The sequence below is a fragment of the Leptodactylus fuscus genome, chromosome 6 (assembly GCF_031893055.1).
Source record: "Leptodactylus fuscus isolate aLepFus1 chromosome 6, aLepFus1.hap2, whole genome shotgun sequence".
Taxonomy (NCBI): domain Eukaryota; kingdom Metazoa; phylum Chordata; class Amphibia; order Anura; family Leptodactylidae; genus Leptodactylus; species Leptodactylus fuscus.
In genome coordinates, this window is record NC_134270.1 from 159,207,513 (window position 1) to 159,229,816 (window position 22,304).

A 22,304-nucleotide genomic window follows, 5' to 3' on the forward strand; every position below is an offset into this window, starting at 1 on the left:
TGTTTCTGTAATAGAAGAGGTCAGTGATGTTGAACCTTTTAGAGACCGAGTGCCCAAACGCAAACCCAAAACCCACTAATTTATCACAAAGTGCCAACACGGCAATTTAACCTTAATAATGTGCGGATCCACAATTGCACTCAATTACAGACCTACAAAATATGGTCATACGAATGGGGCTTTAAACAGCTTTCTGCTCCACTGTGACCCCCACACAGTACAATCAGCCCCACAGTGGCCCCACACAGTATAATCCGCTCCACAGTGACACCACACAGTACAATTTGCTGCACAGTGGACCCCATACAGTACAATTTGCTCTACGGTGGCCCCCACACAGTATAATCTGTTCCACGGATGGGTGCCCAAAGAGAGGGCTCTGAGTGCCACCCCTGGCACCCGTGCCATAGGTTCGCCATCAGGCTCTATAGTATGACTGCTCTTACAGTACAAAGCTCCATAGTGTGATGCAGTTGGTGACACTTTCTCACCATTCCTGCTGTTTTCCTTGCTCTCGAGCATCGCTCAAAGTGTCTTCAGGATGTTTTCTGCTGCAGAGCCAAGGAATGGTGGAAAGGATAAAAGGTGAGTTGTGCAAGTGTCAGCTTCTTTAATAGGAGATCTATTTTTTTTTTCCAGTGTCTCCTAACATCCAGGGGCCTTCGCAAGTATACAATACCCATACAGTATTTGCTAACTTTAAAGTGTAACTTCCATCTTATTATATTTAATTTTTCGCTATTGTGTCGGGGGTGTTTGGTGACCATTTTTGTGATATACTTTATTAACCTATCTAACTTCATTTTTAATAGAAAACAGGCTCCTTAGCATCCCTCTAACTTAGCTCTTACTAGGAAAGTCTCTACATGTTTGTATTGTGAATATGCAGAGCTAAAGCATTTGCCAGAGGGGAGTGGCCAATTCATACGGCTGTATCTCTGGTTTTATATCACCTAGAAAAATGATATCACTAGAAAGATGAGATTCTCGGTCTGGGATTACTGATAACTACCCGCTGATAAGTAATACATTGACATCTCTAACTGAAGTACTCTGGCCGAGAGGAGGGATGGCTATATATTACGTTACCGCCACCCACTGTCTAGTAAGTGTAAAGCCACTCCTGTGTACAGATGTTGGGGCAGTCAGTAGGAAAAAATCCCTTCTTAAAGGAACAGTGTAAAATATAGCAAAATACCTTACAAAAGGCCATATGAGCAGTAAAAAGCCACCAAACATGAACCGTTTCACCTATAACACATGCAATAAGTGAATGCGTGACCATTAGGATCTGTCTATAGGTAACGTTAGATATCGAGAAGACCCCCACCACGTTCTGCAAGGGTCTCTGGACCTTCAATCACTTGTATCCAGAGCACAGCAGATGGACGCCTGTGTCCGCATCTGTCAGCTGTGACCAGGGATAAAAAGACAGGATTAACCCTTTTCGCCACAGACTCCATGACTTACTGAAGTCATCAATTAACCCTTAATATGCCGGCTAGGGGTTTCACTTATTGTGAACCTCAGGATCAGGTCAACAAAGTTTATGAACCCTAAAGGCTCCTTGATAGGTGGGATCCAAAGTCCTGATTCAGATGAGCCCCACATAGCTCTCCCTGCGTCCCTGGTATTATTGAAGTGTCCTGATGATGTCACAAATCCAAGCGCGGTGGGGGGGGGCACTAATCTGCAGTCAGAGGTTGGAAATTAAGCCTGTCTGACCAATACTAGAAACAAGTCAGAGATAGAGGAGTAGTCCAGAAAGCAAACAACAGGTTCGGGGCTCGAAAACTTCAAGTAAAGGTCCAGTCTACATAAGGGGACTTAGCCTATATAGTGCAACATTTAGAAACTAGGGCAAGGAGTCTGGAACGTCTCCAGTCTGGATCTACACAGAGGAATCCAGAACCAGAAGTTAAGGTTCAAAGCTAACAGGAATCTACGGAGGGGAAGGTAAGATGGTTGTGTTTTGAGGATATACAATGGCCTACAGGGGATGGAGCAGCAGGGGGACCATTGGCGGTGATATCTTATTACCCCTTGTACATGATGTGATGTTGCGTTGCTGTATTGTTTGGTACTATGTGTTTTATCATCGTATATCATAATATAATATCACTGAAGGGTATGGCAAAAATATATATAGCACGCTATATAGATATGTATCAACGTTGCAACAGGGTGTAACTAGTAAAGCATATACAGTATGTATGACTGCACCTCTCCTGTTTTAGGATCCTTTCTCCAGTGGTTTTAGCATATGCAACTCTCACTAGGCGGAAATCTGGCAGCAATTGTAAAACCATATAGTACCACCATAAATGCCTATATTTCCCCCCCTGCTTAAGCTTGTATACAGAAGAAGGGGTAAAAAAAATGGTGATACCCCTATATATTCTTAATCCCATACCCAACCTCTCAGTAGTGGAGGACAGATATGCCATATCCTGGAGCTCAGCGAACCTAAGGTTTATTGGGCTTAGGTTTCTAAGTACTCCAAAGATGTATATTCATTAATAGGACCTTATTCAACGCACCTCCAGGGCTGAGCTATATACACCTAAATGTGTTTCGCCCCATATATCTCATGAGGGCACCTCATTGTATAGCGCTATTGAGGCTAAATCAGTGATCCATAAGGACTTAATGTTGGTGGGATAAATTGTACTTCGTAATGGTACCATTTAATTTTCTGTACAATGGACTGGGAAGCTGGAAAAAATTCAGAATGGGGTGGAATTGGAGAAAAACTGCGTTTGTGCAACTTTTTCACAGGCTTTGTTTTTATGGCATTCACTGTGCAGCCAAAATGACACATCACCTGTATTGTATGGATTGGTACAATTCCGCAAATATCAAATGTGTATAGTTTTATTTATGATTTAACCCCTTACAAGAAATATCTTGAAAAAAATCGAGTCGTCATATTCTGAAACCCGTCACTTACACAATACAACTGTATTGCAGTCTATAGGACTTTCACTACATAGCTGTTGAGGCTTATCATAGACCAGTCTCAATAGCTATATTCCTATGATAGGCCTAGGAGCCTTCAATAGGCTCCTGCCTGTCATAGGAACAGAATGGATCTCACCGCATGCGATCTGTCCTGCACTGGAAGAGGTACAGGGGTAGTGGGGACCGGCCCCAGGAGGCTATTTTTTTTAACGTTGGGGGAGATTACTGCAAGTAATGTCCGCCATCAGAGTGTACAATACTCTGAGTATGCTCAGTTCCCCTGCTACTGTTCCCCTGCTACTGCGCCGGCGCAGGATTGAAGATGAGGAAGATGGGACCCGAGGAGTAGCAGGGGAACAATAACAGGGGAACTGAGCATGCTCAGTATGCTCAGTTCCCCTGCTATTCACGCCTATGTGGGGCTAAATCAGCATAATTTTGCTGACAGAGCCCCTTTAAGGAGTAGGAATATAAATCCAGAGATATAGCCAGGAGGGTATCCAATAGAGGTTATCCAATATCCTTATGCTCATGCAATGACGAGAACTAGGAATGACCTTTTGACACCAAAGAAGAGTCAAAGAATGTCATTCAAATAATAAGCACCCGCACATTTGACCATCAGCGGTCGGCGTGTGAGAGGGTGAGTAGAGGACATGCAAATAGCTGATATGGGGCCATGGCCGGTGACTTATCTCTACAAGTATCAGGGCTCCAGAAACTGCAGTTTTAACTACATATCAGGGCTCACTGAGTGATATACAATTAACCTCTTGACGTGCCCCTATGAGATGTGTTGAAGTGTCCCCATGAGACATACAGTATATAGGGGCGAAACACACTGAGGTGTATATATCAAGGTCCTAATGGTGCATTGAATTAGGTCATATTAAACAATATCTTATAAACATAAGACCGATAAACCTTAGGTCTGATAAGATCAAGGAAAGTACATATATGTTCTCCGGTATTGGGAAGCATTATATGTTGGGTACTATGTGTAGGAATGGAAGATGTGTCCATATGCAGTTCCTGACCATGGTGACCAGAAAATACTGTTGTACCTAAGGATGGGAAGGGCAATACAAGAAGTCACAGTGCCATGTATGATTTCTATGTGATGACAGATTCACTGTCCATACGACCATATTCCATATTGGTCATTCTTCTCATAGGCCACAAATCACTACAACGAGCCCAGCTGATGTGGAGCACTGCCTAGGATGGATGGACTGCCAATCCAGGTAAGGAGGGGACAAGGATCTCTAAGGCTATCATCTTGAAGAACTATACAGATTTCGCCCAATGTATCATAACGGATTAAATTGGGAAAATGGATATGCATCACATTAAGAAAACTGAGGTCTATTTCCACTGCAGATTTTTTATGTTACCGTAGAAAATTCTGGCGGTTTGTACATCCCATATGGGCATACCCTTAATGTGAGTCGTGATTATTTCTGCCCCTATGGACAATATGATCTTCATTGTGTTGTTGTATCCAGTATAGAAGCTGCTATACGTGGCATGGACTCAGCTGGGTGTCTGGATTATGGTGTATTATATATTGTGTATATCCCCATGTTGGAGTGTCATTGATTTTATCCCGGAGCAACCAGTCTGGTCCTCCCAAATATTACCGGAGACACCCAATTTCTCTGCTGTAGCAACTATTAAAATTGGGCAGTTGATATTATACTGTAAGCCACCTGCCGGCGGTGTCGGAGTTAATTTGCAGCCTCATAAATCCGTGCAGTGAATGAGGTTTGAGGATTACAGATTACACAGAAAATCCCTAGTGCTGCCTCCAATGGCATCTAGATGCACATGGCTGTAAGGGATGAGGACTTTCACTACAGAGGAGGGACCAGCGCCCGGCCACCGCAGACTCCATTCTGTCACTATAGAGAGGGGAGCGAGGACTGTGGCCACGTCACTATTAGGGAAAGGCATTTTGGCAGCCATATTAATTCCCTAGTCCTTCCCCTATGCTGCCAGGTGGCGGCTGCTGGCATTTTTGCTTACCAAAGATTGTTATTACATCGTTATGAAGGTGGGATAGGAACAAATTCCAGAGGTATATTATTAGTAATAGAATAGAATTAGAGTAGATACAGCACAGTTTAGTAGTGGATTAGCTCCATAGAAATCCCCTGACTTTGGAAGCAGACCTTCATGGAGGGAGATTCCTTCACCTCCACTACATGTTCACTCAGCATTGTCTCAACGCTTGTCCATAGGAGGTTATCCAGCACCTAATGGAGGTGAAGGAATCTCCCTCCCTGCAGGGCGCTGCCGACCACAGGGAACTTCTATAGCAATTAATTTACAGGTTCACTTTACATCAAGCTGCGGTAGTATACACATCGGGTCCTGCTCTGAACTCAATCCAGGACCCAACAGAAATACTAAAATGCTAGAAGAAGGTTCTGTCCAAGTCGAAACTGCTACCTCCTCACATCATTACATTGTCTGAACCTTATTCTATGCTCCTTATCCACCATGATACAGAAATGTCTCCTAAGTGGGCCACCAAAAACACAATATGGTGAGACCTTCACCTTGTATTATGATGCTGTGATGACAATGGAAATGTTATCTGTGGGGATGAAGCCATGACAGATTATAACAAGTGATGAAGTCTGTCTAAACCGCACCTCTCTCCTGCAGCCATCTAGAAAGAGAGGCCTCAGTCGGAAGACTCCCGTCCAGTTGAAGTGGACGCACTTGGGCCTAACCGTTTTCTTCCTGGTCTCTATCACAATGACTGGCTGCTTCATCTGGCAATATAAACTCCCGAAACAGGAGCCAGGTATGAACCCCAAAAACTGTCATTTTCAAGGTATACCATGTAGCCCACTTGTCCTCCACATGTGCCCATAAACCTCTTGTGTCCCCTATGTACTCTATAACTGTATTGTGATCCTTATTCTTGGTGTCTTCCAGCTCTGGTGGAGGAGGCGATCCCTCCAGAAGTAGTACAGATGTGCCCCCGATTCCCAGAGCCTGTGCCTTTAGACCACCCCGTACCAGTCCTGAAGGAGGCTCTGGAGAAGGTCAGTCCTGTCCCTCTAATACATGAGGTCTGGACATAACGTTCATGATTCATGGCTAAAAGGTCAATCCACATGTACAATATTATGTTACCGAATCTCTTCACAGGTGGAAAAGTTCCTAAAGAATAAGACACGCACACCTGGGCTTCCTGCCATGTCCGCCATAGTCACCTATAATGACACCGTACTATGGACTGGGAACTTTGGAAGCAAGAACGCATCTGACCCTCTTTCAATTACTCCCAATGAGTACACCATTTACCGGTGAGTATCTGCCACAATGATCCCTACCAAATAGGTCCCTACCTTATGTAACCCCTATAAGAATCCTCCTAAATGCATCCCCACATATCCAGTACTATCCTCCATTCTTACATACCCCACACATCACACATATCCCCATCTCATATACCCCATCTTATACATCCCCCAAAAACATATTCCAAACATATCCCCTACAACACAACTATCCCCAAATCTCACATGCAACCCCTTCAACATATCCCAAATCTGCAGATACCCCTCAGCAATTAGAGGGTTAATAAGACTTCCACAAGCGTGACGTGCCAACCCTTTCATTGTGTCCCCAGGATCGCCAGCATCTCTAAACTATTCCCCGCCATCATGTTGTACAAGTTATGGGAAGAAGGAGAGCTGAACTCTCTGGATGACCCCCTGGAGCGATACGCTGCCAACTTTTCCATCAAGAACCCCCTGGGCAGAAGACGTCACCTAGAGCGCAAATACATGGCGGACGGATTGGCATTCATAGAGAAGGGAACACAACCAGTGAAATCCACCGCAGTGACATTACGCAGGATGGCGAGCCAGCTATCAGGTAATGAACAGACGAGGATGTGGGACACCAGTGTTTTAAGGGCCATGGGGTGACTGGTAAGGCCAACAAACAGATAGGGGATGGGCACTGAATAGATTAGTCATCCTCTCTCTCATATCCATTGGGCGAATAATACCTAAATTATAAACGGAAAAAAATACAATCTACCAGTGTACCCCCCAGTGTACCAACATGCTTCCCAACCATCCCAGATTTAGCTGGACAGTCTCAGATTACAAGTGCTGTCTAGAATACAATGCTGAAGCAGGGAGCTATCAGCTTCCTGCTTCACCATTCAGTCCCTGCCTCTAGTCCTGGCAGCTGTCGCTATATGTCACCAGCTGCCTGCAGCAGAGATTGGAATGGACTCGAGGGGGAATGGGGTAAAGTGAGTATCCTCTTTTTTTCTTTTTGTGCTTTTTACTGTGGGGGCCACAAGAAGGTTTAAATGTCTCAATGAGGGGACAATATAGTGTGGGGCAACAATGAGGGGGCACTATACTGTGGGGTCCACAAGAGGGATATTATACTGTGTGGGGCCACAAGGGAGACGTTATGGTGTGTGAGGGCCACTGGTGGGATGTTATAGTGTGTGGGGCCACAAGTGAGTTTGATATTATATTTGCACACTAAGGGGGTATTATTTCATGTCAGGGCTACATGCGCATATGCCTATCCATGGTGAAATGGGACAGACAGCAGATAGATGACATCTCGGCATGCTTCCATTTACTCAAAGTGGCAAAATGGATAGGTATAGGACCTGTCCTTAGTTTTATCCAAGGATGGATCCAAAGAGATAAATGGGTCAGTGTGCTAGCCATGAAAAATAAGTAAAGCTTCTCAACTAAGTTGCTGCTATAATATGGGTGCAGAAAGAGTCTGGGTGTAATACCCAACTCTATTGATTATATACAAGTCCCGGGAATCTTGTGCAGTCATGGCGTATTACATGTTAAGCTAAGAAGAAAAAAGTGGAGATTTACATAGAGTGCCACTCCAGTAAATATATATAATTCAGCAAATTTTACTTAGTTATATTACGTTTCCATCCGAAAATTCATGGCATCCTTTTCCCTTCTGTTGGATCATGTGATCTCATTGTGACCTGCTGGAAACTACATCAAAAAGACAAACCAGGACTACCTGTATGATGAAGAAACATTACACCCCAGCAGGCACAGGTGGTGCTGTCTCTAGCTGCCCAAGTGATAGTGTGCTGAGGCATTATGAGATTGTAACAGCACACAATCTAAGACGTATAATGGTGTTTGGACAGCACAAGTAGTTTGCTGAACTGCAGGAATGTCAGTGCAATATAAATAGGAGGGGGGGAATATTTTCAATGGGCTCCTTCTTTATAATCCCAAAATCAAGTAATGGAATATTAGAAAAAACGGCCATCCTAGACAAAGCAATCCGTGTAGCTTGTCTGACAGATTGGGGTTGATCTCTTTATATCCAAGAAACACAGAGTTTGCTAATGGCGTGAGGCGGTTGCCCATGAAGCCCAATATTGGTTGTAATGGGCTAGCTATCCACTTCCATAACATAGAGACCCTGGATCACCAGACATTGAAGATTTTGTTCTATACTATCATAGGTCTCCCACGGAGGTTGCGATCCACAAGTCTACTGTGGAATGGGACCACCCAGGAGGCAATTGAGCTTCTCCGTGATGACATCTTGGTGGCTGATCCTGGTACCAGGTAGGCAAGATGGGTCATTATATAGTCACAAGGGCTGTTATATCAAAATAATGTTGGATCTCTGTAGAGCTGGCTCCAGATAAATGTGCGCTCCAATTCTGAGTCTCCCTCACTAGTGGTATCAATGTGATGATGTCACTAGCCCTCTCTAGTGACATCATCACACAGGCTGCTTTGTAAAGCCCACCCTAATGCTTGTGCCAATAGTGACCTGCCAAGTGACAAGATGCCCACGTATTCCTGAAATGCTAATCCATCATGAGAAGCCACCATGGTTGAGTCACCAGCATGGTTCTTCTTTCTTTTCAGGTGTCACTATAGTACCCTGGCATTTTCCTTACTTGCCCATACTTTGGCCGAACACACATCTGAAGGCGAGTACCAGCGCTGGGTGGCAGACAACATTTTGGACCGTCTTGGGATGGAAGATACAGGCTTTGACTTTACACCCCCAATAGTTTCTCAAATGGCTGTTGGCTTCTATGGCAGTGGTCAGGTGGCACCAATATATGATCTGGGTTGGTATCGGCCATCAGGTCAGATGTATTCCACTGCGGCAGATATGGCCAAGTTGGCAATGGCGCTCCTGGGAACATACCACCGACGTATTTTGGAGCCAGATACATTGAAGACAATGCTAACTCCGCTCTTCAAGTGTTCTACAGATTACTTCGCTAACAAAACTGGGACCCCCTGGGAGGTGAATGAGCAGTTTGGTTACGACATCATCCGCAAAGATGGTGACTTGGATGGGTACACCGCCACCTTTTCCATGATTCCGAAGCTTCACATGAGCTTTATTGTCCTGATGTCTGGGGCGAGGCCTCAGGAAGAAGACATCATTGCTAAGACCTATAATTATTTGATTCCAGCTATAGAGAAAGCATTCAGAGAAGCGGAGAAGAGACTCCGCCCGGCTCCAAACCCCATTCCTTACATTGGATATTACACCTATGAAAATATGACATTTTATGAGATCAAGGTTGGACCCAATGGAGTTTTGATCATGCAGCAGTATGGACCTCACATCGAAGACCTGATCCCGGAGACATATCGGACAATTCAGCTCCACTACTTAGAGGAAAGGGTCCTGCAGGTTGTCTTTGAGAAAGAGTTTCCATGCGTTCTGCACTTGGGCTCCGCATCAGTTTCACTAGAGACCCAGGACAGACAACTCTTCAACTTCTACCCGTACAACTCTCAGGGATTGTCTCCTGGATTTGATGCCCCAGGCTTGAACACCTATAATGTCCTGCGCATCCACAAAAAGTTCTCAAACTAACAGTCATATGCAACATGGAGTGCACAAATTGAGGAACTGAAAGGTTCCACTACCTCAGAGTGAGACAGGGGGCGACCTAGAGCGAGACAGCCATTTTACCTGTCCCTAAGAGATGAACAATTGCTCCACAAAGGAGTCAACGAGCACAGAAGGGAGTCGAACAATGTACAATATGTAATATCTCCAGATTTGTAAACTGTGAACATCAAGGTGTCAGATGTTACATGTGTGGGAGCTTTATAAAGAAGTAGAAATCCTACAAATAAAGGTGATTTTATCTGCTCCAAATTTCTGGACACATTTTACTTTGGTCACATACATGCCATGTCTGAATTCTATCCTAGCGAATAATATTGTGTATAAGAACAGCTGCTATATTGTCATATGATGTATGTGCTACATATGTGGTCCATCAGCAAGCAGGTCTGTAATGTGCTGCACGTGCACAATGTGAGAATATCTTTATGGGTTCCCCCTTTGACATCATTGTAATGACATCATTGCAGGTCCCATGCTTATCAGTGCACGCTGGTGCCCAGTATATAGGGTCATAACAGAAATGGGGTGGGGAAAATACCATATACATACAATAAGGTATAAGTATAAGGAGGGAAAGTAAAGAAATGAGAAAAAAATTATCCTCGACCACTAACCATATTACCATCAAACCTTCACCAAAATATATAACTATTTATGAGAGTACTATGTGGCGCTGTATATCTGGCTGCTCAGGGATTCCGTTCCCCATCTCACTTAGAATTTTTGGGGCAGAAATCAGGCAGAAATCCGGTGGACCTTGTAATAGTCTATGGGGTTTCCTCAGGTATCAGCCTTTTAAATGTATTAGGTTTTTGTTCACGGGGTCCCCAAGCAGACCCCACAAACGGAAACCTGAATGGAGTAGGTGTGGACCGAGCATCAGAGGTGTAACTGGAAACTCCTGGATCCTAAAGACATTCCAGGGACATGCTCCTCAGTATATGGGACTAGTTATCAGGATACTATAGCACTGTGTATACGGCTGCTGTATATAACTAGTTATCAGGATACTATAGCACTGTATATATGGCTGCTGTATATAACTACTTATCAGGACACTATAGCACTGTATATATGGCTGCTGTATATAACTAGTTAACTAGACACATTGTGTACTGTATATGTGAGAATATATTACATTTCTTATATTCTTCCTAAGAGGATCTTGGATATTCAGAGTCTGTACTGACTGCAGGAAGACGGAAGCAGATTTGCATCAAGACATTTCAGTAAAAGTAATCAGACACCAAACAGGTCCCATTATAGTCAGTGGGTCCCTCGGGCCCTATTCGTGTTCATCATAGAATGGATGCAATTGTGTCCATTTTCCTATTCTATGCCTCCTCCGACAGACCCAAAGAACGAAAACCAGATGCAAGTGTGAGCCTGGTGCAAATGTAGTAATGTAATGGCCTTCATTGGGAAACCCCGTCCGTCATTGCCAGGACTAGTTGTACAATATCCTGCATATTACCATCTGTGGGCTGAATACTAGAAGAGACCCCTCAACCCCAAAAAGATGAAACAAAGTCGAGACAATAGAGAATCTTCCTCCATTCATGGAGAATCTGTCATATTAATAAAAAACGTATGGCAATCCAGATGGCTCGCGGTGTACCGACATGTAGGACACAGGAGATTCGGAAACATTCTCAAACATGCATGTGATTGGCTGTCAAAAGGGTTAATAAGATAAGGATATAACACTGTAACAATATCATAATATAATGTAACAATATAATACTATGCATGTGATAAGGTATTAGGCCCTGTGTTCTATAGAGATGAAAAGTTTATGGGAACATCCTTATGGTGTGTAATACAGGGGTGTACATATCACTATACAGCGACACACAGCCCTATACCCTGCTGCATGGTGTCTGTAACTAGTAACCAAGGACTGGAAAATGCTCTGAATGTCACACTTAAGTCATGTAAGGAGACAACATGGCAAGGAGCGGTCACATGAGGACTATTACATTGAAGACGTCTCCTCATCGCGTGACCAGTTTAGCTGGGAATGCAGCCTCAGGGGTAAAAACTTGAGCTCCTCTTTGGAGAACGCTCGCCCAGACGCCACCGTCAGGGTCTCCACGTGTGAAGGACTCTTATGGATCTTGGAGAAAGCAGGAGAGCTGCTGTAGGACAGGCTGATCTCTGGGTTCCTGCAGACAATCTCACGGAAACACTCCCGAAATTTGGTGGAGAGGAGGTTGTAGATGATGGGGTTCACTGCTGCACTCAGGTAGAAGAAGACACCGGACAGGATGTGGACATACTGGAATGCAGTGTGCATGGAGTCTGTCCACTCAATGATGAAGCTCCACAGCAGGCGGTCAACATGGAATGGGGCCCAGCAGATGGTGAAGACGATGACGACCACACCTGACATAGACAAACAAGCCAGAGAACCATAACATAGTGGATAGTAAAAATAACATGGAGTAGAAGCAACATACATGTGACCCAAGTGCTACTAGTCATCATGTTATAACAAGAGTGATGACATCAGAACGCACCAGTTATAAGATGGCTACTGAAGGGACTCTTATACATATCCATCAGTCATAAGTTATCAATATACACAATATACAACCTCAATTCCAAAAACTTGGGCTTGTCTGTAAAATGTAAAGAAAACAAGAACGCAGTGATATAGGAAATCTCATCAAACCATATTTTATTCCCAATAGAATATACAGTAGGTCACATATGAGAAGATGAAAGTTCTAGAATAGAACATAGAACATATATCATATGGTGAAAGTTATAGAATACAGAATAGAACATATATTATAAGGTGAAGGTTATAGAATATAGCATAGAACATATATTATAAGGTGAAGGTTATAGAATAGAGCATAGGGCACATATCAGGAGATTAAAGTTACACAACAGAACATAGATCAAAAGAACTCATATTAGAAGGTGAAAGTTACACAACAGAACACACACAATTTCTAAATTAGTTTTTTTTTTTCAAATGAAATGAAGAAATGTCTAGAATTCATCTTCTATTACATGTTCTACTGAGAACAAAATATGGTTATATGACATTTCAAACTCATTGCATTCTTGTTTATTTTTAACACAGCATGTATAGTAGTTATATTCTTGTACATAGGAGCAGTATTATAGTAGTTATATTCTTGTACATAGGAGCAGTATTATAGTAGTTATATTCTTGTACATAGGAGCAGTATTATAGTAGTTATATTCTTGTACATAGGGGCAGTATTATAGTAGTTATATTCTTGTACATAGGGGCAGTATTATAGTAGTTATACTCTTGTACATAGGAGGAGTATTATAGTAGTTATATTCTTGTACATAGGAGTAGTATTATAGTAGTTATATTCTTGTACATAGGAGCAGTATTATAGTAGTTATATCCTTGTACATAGGGGCAGTATTATAGTAGTTATATTCTTGTACATAGGAGCAGTATTATAGTAGTTATATTCTTGTACATAGGAGTAGTATAGTAGTTATATTCTTGTACATAGGAGGTAGTATTATAGTAGTTATATTCTTGTACATAGGAGCAGTATTATAGTAGTTATATTTTTGTACATAGGAGTAGTATAGTAGTTATATTCTTGTACATAGGAGGTAGTATTATAGTAGTTATATTCTTGTACATAGGAGGTAGTATTATAGTAGTTATATTCTTGTACATAGGAGGTAGTATTATAGTAGTTATATTCTTGTACCTCGTGAGCAGTATTATAGTAGTTATATCCTTGTACATAGGGGCAGTATTATAGTAGTTATATTCTTGTACATAGGAGCAGTATTATAGTAGTTATATTCTTGTACATAGGAGTAGTATAGTAGTTATATTCTTGTACATAGGAGGTAGTATTATAGTAGTTATATTCTTGTACATAGGAGCAGTATTATAGTAGTTATATTCTTGTACATAGGAGTAGTATAGTAGTTATATTCTTGTACATAGGAGGTAGTATTATAGTAGTTATATTCTTGTACATAGGAGCAGTATTATAGTAGTTATATTCTTGTACATGGGAGTAGTATTATAGTAGTTATATTCTTGTACATAGGAGCAGTATTATAGTAGTTATATTCTTGTGCATAGGAGCAGTATTATAGTAGTTATATTCTTGTACATAGGAGGTAGTATTATAGTAGTTATATTCTTGTACATAGGAGCAGTATTATAGTAGTTATATTCTTGTACATGGGAGTAGTATTATAGTAGTTATATTCTTGTACATAGGAGCAGTATTATAGTAGTTATATTCTTGTGCATAGGAGCAGTATTATAGTAGTTATATTCTTGTACATAGGAGGTAGTATTATAGTAGTTATATTCTTGTACATAGGAGGTAGTATTATAGTAGTTATATTCTTGTACATAGGAGGTAGTATTATAGTAGTTATATTCTTGTACATAGGAGCAGTATTATAGTAGTTATATTCTTGTACATAGGAGTAGTATTATAGTAGTTATATTCTTGTACATAGGAGGTAGTATTATAGTAGTTATATTCTTGTACATAGGAGGTAGTATTATAGTAGTTATATTCTTGTACATAGGAGCAGTATTATAGTAGTTATATTTTTGTACATAGGAGTAGTATTATAGTAGTTATATTCTTGTACATAGGAGCAGTATTATAGTAGTTATATTCTTGTACATAGGGGGCAGTATTATAGTAGTTATATTCTTGTACATAGGAGGCAGTATTATAGTAGTTATATTCTTGTACATAGGAGCAGTATTATAGTAGTTATATTCTTGTACATAGGAGGTAGTATTATAGTAGTTATATTCTTGTACATAGGAGCAGTATTATAGTAGTTATATTCTTGTACATAGGAGGTAGTATTATAGTAGTTATATTCTTGTACATAGGAGACAGTATTATAGTAGTTATATTCTTGTACATAGGAGCAGTATTATAGTAGTTATATTCTTGTACATAGGAGCAGTATGATAGTAGTTATATTCTTGTATATAGTATATGGGGCAATAATTTAGTAATTGTATATATGGTTTGGTAGCAGGGAATGACTAGTAAATTCTGGGCTCCATTCTGAGACATGATGGGAGAGGACTATTTCCGGCTATATTTTAGAAGTGATTGCTTGGTCACGGTAATATGACTAGTGAGTGAGTTACCGCTTATATGATACACAGGACACAACTTACTAAGCATCTTGGTGATCTGCCTCCTCTTGCCACTCTCCAGTGCTATCTTCCAAGTAACATCTGCCTTGCAGCTTTTCCCTAGCCGCCTGATTGGGAATTTCCTCTCCCGGGTGAGTTGGCAGCCGATCAGGAGATATAAGATGGTGATAACAGAGACAGGGACAAAGTAAAAGAAGATGGTGGTTAACTGGATGATCAGGTTATAGACCCACTTAGGCTTCAGCATGGCACAGGTAGCAGATTCCTCCACCTTCTCTAGGGATGGCAGGTAGATGTAGTATATGCCATGCAGTGAGGTGTTGGGGATGGCACACAGCACCGACATGCACCACACAACACTGATGACCCGCCTGGCACGTGCGTTGGTCATGACATGTTTGGTTTTAAGGGGGTGCACTACTGCTAAGTATCTCTCCACACTCAGTGCTGTCACATTTAGGATTGAAGCAAAACAAACCGTCTCAAATAGGAAGGTCTTAAAATAGCAGCCGCCCTCCCCAAAGGGAAAGGGGTAGTTATGCCACATCTCATACGTCTCTAGCGGCATTCCAAAAACCAGGACCATTAGGTCAGAAATGGCCAGGCTGAACAAGTAAAGATTAGTCGGGGTTCGCATTTTCCGGTGCCTTGCTATCACAGTGCAGGTAAGGAGATTTCCTGCTACTCCGACTAGGAATATCATCAGGTAGGTGAGTGACACCGGCAGGAAGAAGGATGACATTTTGGGGCCCAGAATACGAGAGAGGAGTTTCTGTACCACTAAGGCCTGGCTCTGACTGCTGCCCCACGTGTCATTGTGCAGGGTCCAGTTACAGGATTGGAGCTGAAGATCTACAGAACATATATAGAAGAGATCTTCTTGTCCTACTGACGCCATCACTGTAATGAGAGAAGACATTTTGTGGGTACACGAATACAAAGGAGGCAGAGATCCCCAGGACACAGATACCCCAGGACACAGATCCCCCAGGACGCAGATACCCCAGGACATAGATCCCCAGGACACAGATCCCCAGGACACAGATCCCCCAGGACGCAGATACCCCAGGACATAGATCCCCAGGACACAGATCCCCCAGGACACAGATCCCCCAGGACACAGATACCCCAGGACACAGATACCCCAGGACGCAGATCCCCCAGGACGCAGATCCCCCAGGACGCAGATCCCCCAGGACGCAGATCCCCCAGGACGCAGATACCCCAGGACATAGATCCCCAGGACACAGATCCCCAGGACACAGATCCCCCAGGACACAGATCCCCCAGGACACAGATACCCCAGGACACAGATACCCCAGGACACAGATACCCCAGGACACAGATACCCCAGGACACAGATCCCCAGGACATAGATCCCCATGTGTGCGCTTCCCCTACCTTACTAGTATGACCCTGATCACATTGTAACACATAGGTGACAAACCATCTCTCAACTCCCCCAGGAAACAGGGTGACATTTTATCCCAGCCCCATTTCACAGACTACCCCAGTCAGGTTATGTCTGATCAGCAGCGGTCTGACTGCACTGATAACATTGCACACAAGGTGGCGTCACTGTACCAGCTTTCTGTGGAGCCTCATATTATCCTATTAATCTATCATATTATAAGTGCAATATATACTGTACAGAATAGCAAATATGACGCTGTGGGAGGGGAGGGGGATTTATCAGTAGTCAGAATGAATCAGTTATTATTTGTCAGTCATTGTGTATCAGTTATTATATGTTACAATAAATATGTTATTTATTATATGTCAGTTATTATATGTTATCTATTGTGCTTTCTAGTTATTATATGTGCACTGCCGTGTGTGTGTGTGTGTGTGTGTGTGTGTGTGTGTGTGTGTGTGTGTGTGTGTGTGTGTGTGTGTGTGTGTGTGTGTCCCCTAATTGGTTTTCTGTACAACTTGGTATACATTTATTATTGTGGAGTTATTTGGGTTTGGTCTGTGATCTCTATTGATTTCATATAAGAAATATTTGTAGGTCACATATACAGTTATGCTGATTATATGTCAGTCATTGTGTGTCAGTTATTATATGTCAGTTATATGTTATGTTGTTTATTATATTTCAATCATGTGTTATTTATTACACGTCAGCCATTGTGTCAATTGTTATATGTAATGTATTACAGTCACTGAGTGCCAGTCTGTATATGTCAGTTTATGTCTTTGTGTCGCAGTCATTGTCTATCAGTTATTATGTCATTTATTATACTAGCTGTTGTGTATCCCTCATAATGTGTCAGTTATGGTGTGTCTCTTATGGTATCAGTATCGGTGTCATGTGTGTGTGTGTGTGTGTGTGTGTAGTCAATCATATACACAATGCGCTGACACACAGATAATAAGTGTCGCCTTACGAGTGATGTGGTGGTTATTAGTCCATAAGATAATTCAGACACATTTATGACACTTCCCCATCCCTATTCAACCTGTATAATGGACCTCAAGTTGCTGGACCAGTGACTGTGCGCCATTGTTACCCCTCCCCACATCTACACACATGACCCCATCCTAGGGGACTACAACGTCCAGCATGGTACTCACAGATTATTCCTCATCGGTCCAGAACTCCAGATCTTACAGACACAAATTCATCAGCACAGCGATCGCCTGAGAGCTCTGACTGCTTGTCTGCGCTACCTCCCCCCTCCCCTCTCATAGAAGAGATATCCATGTGATGATGATGATGATGATGATGATGATGATGATGATGATGATGATGATGATGATGATGATGATGGAGTGCTGCCATGTATAAATCATCCTCGTACCTTGATCAGCCACTAGAATCAGAAATGATCTCCACAGATACCCCTGCTCACAAAGAATCAGATCCCCCCCTCCCATAGAGGTCTTACAGATACCTCCCTTTACATATACCCTGATAGATAACACCCACCGGTGTCTCCCTCTGGATAACACTTCTGTAGTACCCCTCTTTCCATAGATACCCCCTAGTCCCCACACTGATACTGCAGATACTTTGTCATTCATTTTCCCTTTGCTCTCATGATCCCTGCTTGCTGTCTGTATATGAGGTTGGTCCTGCAGTAGTACTTACCGAGCTGAGGTTCTGTTACAATAGAAGTCAGACCATACAATGCTTTGTGACACTAGGTTGACATTAGCGTTGATCTTTCCATTGTTAGGAGGACGGCCACAACAGCGGGTACATACAGAGCCCATTAACTACGATGGGATCCGTCAGGTGTCCATTCTTTAAAACTGAAACCGCCGGCTAAAAAAGTGGGATTTGTAGGACAGAGAATCCAACGCCAATGTGAACATAGCCTAAGCTGAAATAGCCCGGACTCCAAACTGATACATTGTTGCAGACTAGTGAAACATTTGCACAGCGGCTGCTGATGTGTTTAGCTCACAGAGCATTGTCTGGACTGGATATATTGTTATAAATTCAGTGAAGTTGTTAAGTATGAATGCCGCTCTATCGGTTCACAATGGGAGGAAACGGCAGAATGTGAACAATGGCATACCTACCATGGAGTCCATTACTATGAGCCCAGGGATAGGGGGCCTTCTGGTCCCTTTGACAACTCTTTGATCTTTTTTTTTTTTTTCCTATCAGTATGTCTTTGTAGAATGGGAGGAAATCCATACAAACACGGGGAGAACATACAAACTCCTTGCAGATGTTGTTCCTGCCGGGATTTGAACCCAGGACTCCAGCGCTGCAATGCTAACCACTGAGCCACCATGTTGCCCCAATTCTTTGATCTCTTTTGACATCTAACAGGTCAACCATTGTAAATAATGTGATTGGGCCTGAGCGGTCATATGGCCATGCCGAGCATCGTGACACTCATAGGACTCATCGGTGGCCCCGGGCGCCTCTTAGAGAGTGATAGACCCTGCAAGGAAGCAAGGGAAGGTAAGTATAGCAGTAGCTGGACCTCCACCTAGTCCACCACAGTATAATCATTTACCCTAATGCATGTTGTGGTGTCCATTTAAGTTCATTGTTAAAAACCATACAAATTTGGGATATTCAGATCAAACCCCACTTGGAATGAATTGGTTCGCCCATGTCTAGTTCTAGTATTCTACCATCAGCTGGACTGGTGGAGTCTGTTGGCGGAGGGAAGAGCCCCATTGTTATACTGAGATCTTTTTACCCTACTCGTAGGGGGATCTCACTTTTGCTATGGGGCCACATGATATCTATGTACGCCTCTGACTCTAGAGGTGGCTAGAGTACAAGACATGATATAAGTGCAGAATTATGACTGCAGCTCTGGAGGGAACAGGAGTTGATGACGTGGTAGATGTCTGGACTATGGGCTGCATTATCATCCAGGGGATGGGAGTGATGATAGATTCACCCACTTTTATCACTAAGTGCCCCCCAGCTGGTTCCTGTAGTCACCTTGTGGTGTATCCTATTAAATAGTAGATTGTATTCTGTCCATTGTGGAGGAGCCTCGCTGGAGAAGGCTGATAACAGAGAGCAATTGTAGATGCCCAGCTACACAACACATATTAACATAGTATGAAATAATTGCAGAAAATTCCAACATCAGTGTTGCGTTGTCGGTGTAACGCAAGGGTTAATTCAGCGCGGTTACCTGTCACGCTCTCCAGTGCCAGGATGGAGAGACATTGCCAGGGAGGCTGCAGCATTGGCAGGGGCCGGTGACAGATTGGATGGGTGCGTCATTCCCACAAGTGATGGCAACAACCTGCTTCACTACAACCATATATCTTACAGTACATGACATTATATTAGATTATATGACATATTGTGCGGGTTTTTAGTATTTTATGTGATGACATTATTGTGCAGTATTATATTTTATAGCGTATTACATAATTATATTGTATTATAAAACTAGTGATAACCGGACAAGAGCTGGACTTGTGTAAGTAGGATACAGCTAAAGCTACAGCAGGCCATACACATTAGATTGTCAATCATTCCTATAAACGACTGTTCCAAACACGCAAAGAACGTTCCGGCTAAGGACGGGCGAACCTCCCAAGATTTGTTCAGTTTCCGGTCCAAGATTCATTCATGTAACATGTCTGACCTGTACTATGCATCCAATTTATTCCAGTGCAGGTTTGATGCCCCCTTACATGTACGTGACATCGTGAACATACTTTTTTGGGGTAAAAGTGCAATCTTGCTGCTCAGGAAATCGACTTTTAATGAGTAAGTGACTATTCAGTGCACGCCCTGGGTGTGGGTGTATTACGGTATATTATTACATTATTGTGGGGTATTATATTTTTATGGTGTATTCAGAGGTGCCTACCTTCTGCCATTTACAATTGTGGTATATATTATTCCGTGGGGGGACCTTTGGGGCCCCAGTAGGATCTGGGACCTGGTAGCAAATGCGCCCCCTATAGGTACACCCCTGGGTGCATTATTATATTACATTGATCAGACATCTCTGGCACAGCAAAGAAAATTCAGGTCAGAGCTGGAATCACTTTCATACAGACGCTCAGCAGGCCCGTGAAGGCACCCCAACTATTGGGTTGGGGTGCCTTCATTATATAAGGAGATCCTGCTGAGGTAGATGGACATGTATGGGGTATATCTTTGGTGAACAACTGCACCAAATGCACCATTTTGCACTTTCTGCCCCCCCCCCCCCCTTACCACTTTCTAAAAATAAGTAGGGGCACAAGGATGTCTCATCTGTCAAATGTGCTATTACCCACGCCAGAAAAGTGTTGTGAGTTATGTCTAAAATCTAGGCCAGTCACTGACGGACATAGGTCTCGGGTTCGGGCACATGGAACCTACTCTGGAGTATCAGAATTATTAAAGGGGTTCTTCTGGAATTTGCCAGGGTCCCTGATACGTATCTTAGTAGGGTACAGTAGGTTTTGCCTTTAGGGGTATAATTGTGAAACAATTATAGCAACCGCTACACTTCAAAAGTGATCCTGGAATGTCGGAGTCAGGGGTGGGGTACGGCAAAGTTAGGAATGGGGCCTATGGTTTCTGTTCAGGCTTCTATTTCACTTTTTTTTTTTTTTATTAGATACAGTATGTAGTCTATGGAAGATGGTCCTGTACTGTAAGGACTGTGAATCTGTGGAATAGCCTACCCCAGGAGCTGGTCCTATACTGTAAGGACTGTGAATCTGTGGGATAGCCTGCTCCAGGAGCTGGTCTTATACTGTAAGGACTGTGAATCTGTGGAATTAGCCTACCCCAGGAGATGGTCCTATACTGTAAGGACTGTGAATGTGTGAAATAGCCCTCGCAGGAGCAGGATCTATACTGTAAGGACTGTGAATTTGTGCAATAACCTACCCCATGAACTGGTCCTATACTGTAAGGACTATGAATCTGTGGAATAGCCCTCCCAGGAGCAGGATCTATATTGTAGGGATTGCGAATGTGTGAAATAGCCCTCGCAGGAGCAGGATCTATACTGTAAGGACTGTGAATTTGTGCAATAGCCTACCCCAGAAGCTGATCATATACTGTAAGGACTGTGAATCTGTGGAATAGCCCTCCCAGGAGCAGGATCTATACTGTAAGGACTGTGCATGTGTGGAATAGCCCTCCCAGGAGCAGGATCTATACTGTAAGGACTATGAATCTGTGGAATAGCCTACCCCAGCAGCTGGTCCAATACTGTAAGGACTGTGAATCTGTGGAATAGCCCTCCCAGGAGCAGGATCTATACTGTAAGGACTATGAATCTGTGGAATAGCCTACCCCAGCAGCTGGTCCAATACTGTAAGGACTATGAATCTGTGGAATAGCCTGGTCACAGCAGTCATAGCTGACCATAGCTTCAAAAAAGGATTTAATGTCTTTTTAGAGCAAAATAGCCTTAATGATTAGGGACATGTATAGACTGCCATGATGTTTCCCTTCCCTTGGTTGAATTGGATGGACATATGTTTTTTTTTTTTCAACTGTGCTAAGTATGTAACAATGTACAGCTGTTATATCTACACCAGTCTGTGGTGTTCATATACATGATAACTCATTAAGTATACAATTACCTCTGAGCAAACAAGTTATAGGGAGTTAGTTGTTACTTATGCTAAAGATAAACAAGAACAATGAGCGCCTGGTATGTAGGACCCCATACCCATTGTCATAAATACACTAAATCTAAGATGTAGGACCCCATACTCATTGTCATAAATACACTAAATCTAAGATGTAAGACCCCATACTCATTGTCATAAATACACTAAATCTAAGATGTAGGACCCCATACTCATTGTCATAAATACA

General features: G+C 42.7%; 2 protein-coding genes across 2 annotated transcripts; one reads left to right on the forward strand and one right to left on the reverse strand.

Annotated features, from left to right (window-relative positions):
* The first annotated feature begins 1,725 nt into the window (after positions 1–1,725).
* Positions 1,726–10,119, forward strand: LACTBL1 (lactamase beta like 1). The gene is made up of 8 exons (XM_075277759.1): positions 1,726–1,956; positions 4,137–4,205; positions 5,632–5,773; positions 5,908–6,017; positions 6,124–6,281; positions 6,608–6,855; positions 8,459–8,564; positions 8,874–10,119. The coding sequence occupies exons 2-8, from the start codon at positions 4,185–4,187 to the stop codon at positions 9,844–9,846; spliced, it is 1,758 nt and encodes a 585-aa protein (XP_075133860.1). The 5' UTR covers positions 1,726–1,956; positions 4,137–4,184; the 3' UTR covers positions 9,847–10,119.
* A 1,741-nt stretch (positions 10,120–11,860) lies between these two features.
* LOC142209780 (neuromedin-U receptor 2-like) lies at positions 11,861–15,938 on the reverse strand. The gene is made up of 2 exons (XM_075278825.1): positions 15,062–15,938; positions 11,861–12,270 (listed from the first exon to the last, which is right to left on the reverse strand). Exons 1-2 carry the CDS (start codon positions 15,936–15,938, stop codon positions 11,861–11,863), a joined length of 1,287 nt encoding a protein of 428 aa, XP_075134926.1.
* Positions 15,939–22,304: the final 6,366 nt, after the last annotated feature.